Source organism: Hemiscyllium ocellatum, unplaced genomic scaffold (assembly GCF_020745735.1).
Source record: "Hemiscyllium ocellatum isolate sHemOce1 unplaced genomic scaffold, sHemOce1.pat.X.cur. scaffold_902_pat_ctg1, whole genome shotgun sequence".
NCBI lineage: Eukaryota > Metazoa > Chordata > Chondrichthyes > Orectolobiformes > Hemiscylliidae > Hemiscyllium > Hemiscyllium ocellatum.
Window position 1 is genome coordinate 152,501 of NW_026869297.1, and position 6,811 is coordinate 159,311.

The 6,811-nt window shown below is 57.6% G+C and overlaps 1 protein-coding gene across 1 annotated transcript in view; it reads left to right on the forward strand.

Annotated features, from left to right (window-relative positions):
* Positions 1-6,370, forward strand: part of LOC132814765 (girdin-like) — a gene marked incomplete at its 3' end in the record, with an annotated part of 53,694 nt that extends 47,324 nt beyond the window's left edge. The window contains exons 16-19 of the mRNA XM_060823565.1: positions 1,228-1,346; positions 1,948-2,089; positions 2,764-2,922; positions 6,230-6,370. Coding sequence (XP_060679548.1) covers positions 1,228-1,346; positions 1,948-2,089; positions 2,764-2,922; positions 6,230-6,370 — 561 coding nt within the window. The remainder of the gene's footprint in view (positions 1-1,227; positions 1,347-1,947; positions 2,090-2,763; positions 2,923-6,229) is intronic.
* Between the last annotated feature and the right edge of the window lie 441 nt (positions 6,371-6,811).

Sequence of the window (6,811 nt, forward strand, 5' to 3'; positions counted from 1 at the left end):
GGCTTCTCGTTATCCTCGGTGTTTTCGTTTCAAATACTCAACCCCCGCCAAAATCGCCTGGTGTCAATAATTCAAACCATGTCAGGGGCCCGGTTGCTCAGGAGGGTTTAAATAAATTCAACAGGGGGTTGGGAACCTCTGTATTTCCAGTGTACAGAAGGTGGAGAGTCGTTGAGGTCAGAAATGTGGTCGCAAGAGGGACACCGGCAAGTTAGAAGTTGGTTTGAAGTGCATCTACTTCAACGCCAGGAGCATCCGGAACATTCTTTGAGCATGGATTAGTTCCTGGGGTTTCCATGTTGTGGCCAATTCAGAGACATGGGTAGAGCAGGGACAGGAATGGTTATTGCAGGAGTTAGAGGGGGATTATCAGCCCTGCTCACGGTGCCCATCTCTCTCTCTAAAGGTGTCTCCCAGGACAGACGGGTGAGGATATGGTAGGCCGTGGTGAGTTCCTGACAGCCTGCTTGCCTGGGCCTGACGATACCCTGTTGGGCCAGGCCTTTGGGAGTAGGCCCCATCACCATCCTCCCCCCCTCTCACCAAAGTACCTGAGGAAGGGTCCACTCGCCGTAGTGGGGAAGTCACGGCCTGATCCCTGGGGAAGGTGGGACTGTCCTGCTGAGGAGACCAGCCCCTGTCATCTCCGGAGTTTAGGGAAACGAGAAGAGGTGGTGCAGGAAGGAGGTGTTCCCTCATTGGCTGGGGAGTTAGGTCTGGACTCAACGGGGAACACACACACACACGCACACACTCATTCGCACTCACACACAGACACACACTCCTACACACACACACGCACACGCTCATACACTTGCACCCACACACACATGCCACATTAAAGGGTCGGCCATTTTGGGACTGAGATGTGATGGTTTCCCGGCCTAAACCCAAGCTTCCCAGCCTAGTCCCTCTTGATCTAAGGGTTTCTCGGCCTACAGCCCAGGCTTCCTGACCCAGTCCCTCACGATCTAGGGGTTTCTTCACTGGGAGGGTGGGGGGACCTTTAGAATCCTCCCCCTCGGGAGGCTCAGTCACTGAGAACATCCAAAATGGAGACCGAGAGGCTTTTAAACATTAAAGATAGTGAGGGACGATGTGGGAAAAACGGTGTTGAGGAACAGCATCAGCGATGGTTGTGTGGAATGGGGCAGCAGGCCACAAAGGGGCTGAGGGGCCTGTTTCTGTCCCCCCACACCCCACTGACCTTTGACCTTATCGCCACAGGACCTGATGAATGAGAAACTGAGGGCCCAGGGGCTCAGTAACCAACTGGACAGTCTGAGTCACAAACTGGAGAGGATGGGCATCGAACAGGGCCAAGTGCTGCCTGCAGGCGAGGAGAGGTAGGTACCCGCTGTCCCAGGCTCACTACCCAGAGACTAGGCCCCTCACTCCCCAGGGACTAGGCCCTCACTCCCCAGGGACTCACTCCCCGGGAACCGGGCCCCTCACTCCCTGGGGAATAGGCCCCTCACTCCCCAGGACTAGGCCCCTCACTCCCGGGAACCGGGCCCCTCAATCCCTCGGGAATAGGCCCCTCACTCCCTGTGGACTGGGCCCCTCACTCCTCAGAGACTAGGCCCCTCAATCCCTGGAATAGCCCCTCACGCCCTGGGGACTGGGGCCCTTATTCCCTGGGCCCCTCACTCCCTGTGGACTGGGCCCCTCACTCCCTGGGGACTGGGCCCCTCGCTCTCACTGGTTGACAGACTTTTTCAGGGTGGAAAGGAGACCTTACGGAGGGGTAGAGGAGAGGCCCAGAGGGGATTGGGAGGACTCTGAATGGGAGAGAGCCCCACTCCACCCTCCCAAACTCGATCCCTCACCTCCTTCTCAGACCCTCCCAATCCTTTCCCTCATCCGAGCTCAGTCTGGGATTCGCCGATGAATGACATCTCTCTCTCCATCTCTCTCTCTCCCCATCCCCCGCGCCCCCCACGTCAGTAGTTTTCGGTTGTTGGAGGAGAGGTTGGACTCCGTTTTTAAGGACACTCTGACGATCCGGGAGACTCACATCGCCAACCTGAGGAGCCAACTGGAGGATGCTGGGAGGCGGAACCAGGAGCTCAGTGACCAGCTACAGGAGGTGAGTGGGCAGCAGCGGGAGCTCTCCCTGAGGGCGAGGACCGTGTGGGTGACCCCCTAATGTTCCCTCACCTCTTTCACTTCCTCCCCTTTGACCCCCCCCCCCCCCACTCGTCAAGCCCTTCACCCAGTCACACTCCCCTTGCCACTAGGGGACCTGTGCCCAACTCTGTCCATCGGCTTTCTGGCCTAGTCCCTCTTGATCTAAGGATTTCTTGGCCTACAGCCCAGGCTTCCCGGCCTAGTCCCTCTCGATCTAGGGGGTTTCTCGGCCTAAAGCCCAGGCTTTCTGGCCTAGTCCCTCTCGATCTAGGGGGTTTCTTGGCCTATAGCCCAGGCTTCCCAGCCAAGTTCCTCTTGATCTAGGGGATTTCTTGGCCTACAGCCCAGGCTTCCTGGCCTAGTCCCTCTCGATCTAAAGGGTTTCTCGGCCTACAGCCCAGGATTCCCTGCCTCGTCCCCCTCGATCTAGGGGTTTATCGGCCTATAGCCCAGGCTTCCCGGCCTAGTCCATCGCGGTCTATGGGTTTCTCGGCCTACAGCCCTGGCTTCCTGTCAGTGGTCGCGTTGGGACAGTTGTTTGAATCCGCTCCACGATCCCAAACCCGCCAGCCCCCACCCTCAGGATGCCCCGTTTGTCAGTGCCGTTACCCGCGGTCTCCCTCTCTCGCCCAGTTACAGCGGGAGCTGGAAAAGCCAGCGCAGAGGGACGAGTCACTGGGCAGGACAGTTGCCATGACGATGGAGGGTGAGGCGCCGTCTGAGGCCAAGTCAGAACGCCGGGAATTTCTGAGGGAAGTGAGCAGCGACCGTCTGATCGAGGTGGAGAGGAAGGTAAGGCCTATCCACCAGCCACCCCACCCCCCCATCCCAAAGACCAGGGGGAGGGCAAGGGGCGATGGTCAAGAATTCAGCCATGGTCCTCCCGCTCTGGCAGACGGGACTAGATTAGGCCAGGCTATCTGGTCGGCATGGACGGGTTGGGCCGAAGGGTCTGTTTCCGTGCTGTACATGATGATGAGAAAGTGGTGACTGGGTCCTTAACCAATAACAGAAAGTTCTGGAGCCACTTGGCAGGTTTTGGAGAGAGAAAGAGACAGAGAGAAGGAGAGAGAGAGAGAGACAAAAAAGAGAGAGGGAGGGGAAAAAGAGCAGAAAAAGTCAGGAAAAGAGAGAGTCAGAGAGAGAGAGAGAGAGAGAGTGTCAGGGAGAGATGGAGAGAGAGTGGCAGAGAGAGAGAGTAAGTGAGGACTGCAGATGCTGGAGATCAGAGCTGAAAATGTGTTGCTGGAAAAGCGCAGCAGGTCAGGCAGCATCCAAGGAGCAGGAGATTCGACGTTTTGGGTATAAGCCTGAAGAAGGGCTCATGCCAGAGAGAGAGAGAGTGTGTCAGGGAGAGAGAGAGAGAGTGTGTCAGGGAGAGAGAGAGAGAGAGTGTGTCAGGGAGAGAGAGAGGGAATGTGTCAGGGAGAGAGAGAGAGAGAGAGTGTGTCAGGGAGAGAGAGAGTGTCAGGGAGAGAGAGAGAGAGAGTGTCAGGGAGAGAGAGAGAGAGAGAGTGTGTCAGGGAGAGAGAGAGAGAGTGTCAGGGAGAGGGAGAGAGAGAGAGAGTGTCAGGGAGAGAGAGAGAGAGAGAGAGTGTCAGGGAGAGAGAGAGAGAGTGTCAGAGAGAGAGAGAGTGTCAGGGAGAGAGAGAGAGAGAGAGAGTGTGTCAGGGAGAGAGAGAGAGAGTGTCAGGGAGAGGGAGAGAGAGAGAGAGTGTCAGGGAGAGAGAGAGAGAGAGAGAGAGTGTCAGGGAGAGAGAGAGAGAGAGTGTCAGGGAGAGAGAGAGAGAGAGTGTCAGGGAGAGAGAGAGAGAGTGTGTCAGGGAGAGAGAGAGAGTGTGTCAGGGAGAGAGAGAGAGTGTGTCAGGGAGAGAGAGAGAGTGTCAGGGAGAGAGAGAGAGAGAGTGTCAGGGAGAGAGAGAGAGTGTCAGGGAGAGAGAGAGAGTGTCAGGGAGAGAGAGAGAGAGAGTGTCAGGGAGAGAGAGAGAGTGTGTCAGGGAGAGAGAGAGAGAGAGAGTGTCAGGGAGAGAGAGAGAGAGTGTCAGGGAGAGAGAGAGAGTGTCAGGGAGAGAGAGAGAGAGAGTGTCAGGGAGAGAGAGAGAGTGTCAGGGAGAGAGAGAGAGAGAGAGTGTCAGGGAGAGAGAGAGAGAGAGTGTGTCAGGGAGAGAGAGAGAGAGTGTCAGGGAGAGAGAGAGAGAGAGTGTCAGAGAGAGAGAGTGTCAGGGAGAGAGAGAGGGAGAGAGAGAGGGAGAGAGAGTGTGTCAGGGAGAGAGACAGTGTGTCAGGGAGAGAGAGAGAGAGAGTGTCAGGGGGCGAGAGAGAGAGTGTGTCAGAGAGAGAGACAGAGTGTCGGGGGGGAGAGAGAGTGTGTCAGGGAGAGAGAGAGAGAGAGAGAGTGTGTCAGGGAGAGAGAGAGAGAGTGTCAGGGAGAGGGAGAGAGAGAGAGAGTGTCAGGGAGAGAGAGAGAGTGTCAGGGAGAGAGAGAGAGAGAGTGTCAGGGAGAGAGAGAGAGAGAGTGTCAGGGAGAGAGAGAGAGAGAGAGAGAGTGTGTCAGGGAGAGAGGGAGAGAGTGTCAGGGAGAGGGAGAGAGAGAGAGAGTGTCAGGGAGAGAGAGAGAGAGAGAGAGAGAGAGAGAGAGTGTCAGGGAGAGAGAGAGAGAGAGTGTCAGGGAGAGAGAGAGAGAGAGAGAGAGTGTCAGGGAGAGAGAGAGAGTGTGTCAGGGAGAGAGAGAGAGTGTGTCAGGGAGAGAGAGAGTGTCAGGGAGAGAGAGAGAGTGTCAGGGAGAGAGAGAGAGTGTCAGGGAGAGAGAGAGAGAGAGTGTCAGGGAGAGAGAGAGGGTGTCAGGGAGAGAGAGAGAGAGAGTGTCAGGGAGAGAGAGAGAGAGAGTGTCAGGGAGAGAGAGAGAGTGTGTCAGGGAGAGAGAGAGAGAGTGTCAGGGAGAGAGAGAGAGAGAGTGTCAGGGAGAGAGAGAGAGTGTCAGGGAGAGAGAGAGAGAGAGAGTGTCAGGGAGAGAGAGAGAGAGTGTGTCAGGGAGAGAGAGGGAATGTGTCAGGGAGAGAGAGGGAATGTGTCAGGGAGAGAGAGGGAATGTGTCAGGGAGAGAGAGAGAGGGAATGTGTCAGGGAGAGAGAGAGAGAGTGTCAGGGAGAGAGAGAGAGAGAGAGAGTGTCAGAGAGAGAGAGTGTCAGGGAGAGAGAGAGGGAGAGAGAGAGGGAGAGAGAGTGTGTCAGGGAGAGAGACAGTGTGTCAGGGAGAGAGAGAGAGAGTGTCAGGGGGCGAGAGAGAGAGTGTGTCAGAGAGAGAGACAGAGTGTCGGGGGGAGAGAGAGTGTGTCAGGGAGAGAGAGAGAGAGAGAGAGTGTGTCAGGGAGAGAGAGAGAGAGTGTCGGGGAGAGAGAGAGAGAGAGAGACAGAGTCGGAGATATACAGAGAGAGAGAGTCAGAGAGAGACAGAAAAAGAGAGAGCAAGAGTGTAAGACAGAAAGAGAGAGAAAAAAGAGAGAGAACAATACATATGGAGAGAGAAGTAGAGTGAGACAGAAAGAGACAGAGAGAGCAAGAGGAGAGAGAGTGGGAGAGAGTGTGGGTTAATGTTTTCGGGTGCAGAGAGTGTTGGTTCGGACAGCCCGAGTGTGTAATTCCTGACCAGACCAGTCCTGGGGCTGGGGTCGGGGTCGGTGAAGGGTTTCAGGGTCAACGTGGTTTTGGGGAGAGAGCAGAGGGGGATCGGTGAGAGATTCCAGAGGGAGGGACGGACAGTGTCGCTGTGTCACGTGGGGAGCTGGAGGGAGGGGGGTGTGTGTGGGTGTGTGTGTGTCTGTGTGTGTGTCTGTGTGTGTGTCTGTGTCTGTGTGTGTGTCTGTGTGTGTGTCTGTGTGTGTGTCTGTGTGTGGGTGTGTGTCTGTGTGTGTGTCTGTGTCTGTGTGTGTGTCTGTGTGTGTGTCTGTGTGTGTCTGTGTGTGTGTCTGTGTGTGTGTGTGTGTGTGTCTGTGTGTGTGTGTCTGTGTGTGTGTGTGTGGGTGGGGGGAGGTAACAGAGACCGTCCGCGGGCTGTGCCCACCCCCTCGCTGACGCGGAGTCTCTCGCCGTTCACCCCACAGAACGCCACGCTGCTGGCGGAGAAGGAGGCGCTGACGGTGGCCCTGGGCCAGCAGGAATCGGTGAATGGCAGTCTCCAGGCACAGATCGTGGTCCTGCAGAAACACACCGTGTCCCTCCAGGAGCAGAACGGGCGGCTGCAGGTCGGAGCGCCCCCCTCACCCCATCGCCCCCCTCACCCCATCGCCCGCCTCACCCCATCGCCCGCCTCACCCCATCGCCCACCTCAACCCATCGCCCTCCTCACCCCATCGTCCATCGCCCCCTCACCCCATCGCCCCCTCACCCCATCGCCCGCCTCACCCCATCGCCCCCCTCACCCCATCGCCCTCCTCACCCCATCGTCCATCGCCCCCTCACCCCATCGCCCCCTCACCCCATCACCCCCCCCACCCCATCGCCCCCCTCACCCCATCGCCCCTTCACCCCATCGCCCCCCTCACCCCATCGCCCCCCTCACCCCATCGCCCCCTCACCCCATCGCCCCCCTCACCCCATCGCCCCCGTCACCCCATCGCCCCCCTCACCTCATCGCCCTCCTCACCCCATCGCCCCCCTCACCCCATCGCCCCCTCACCCCATCG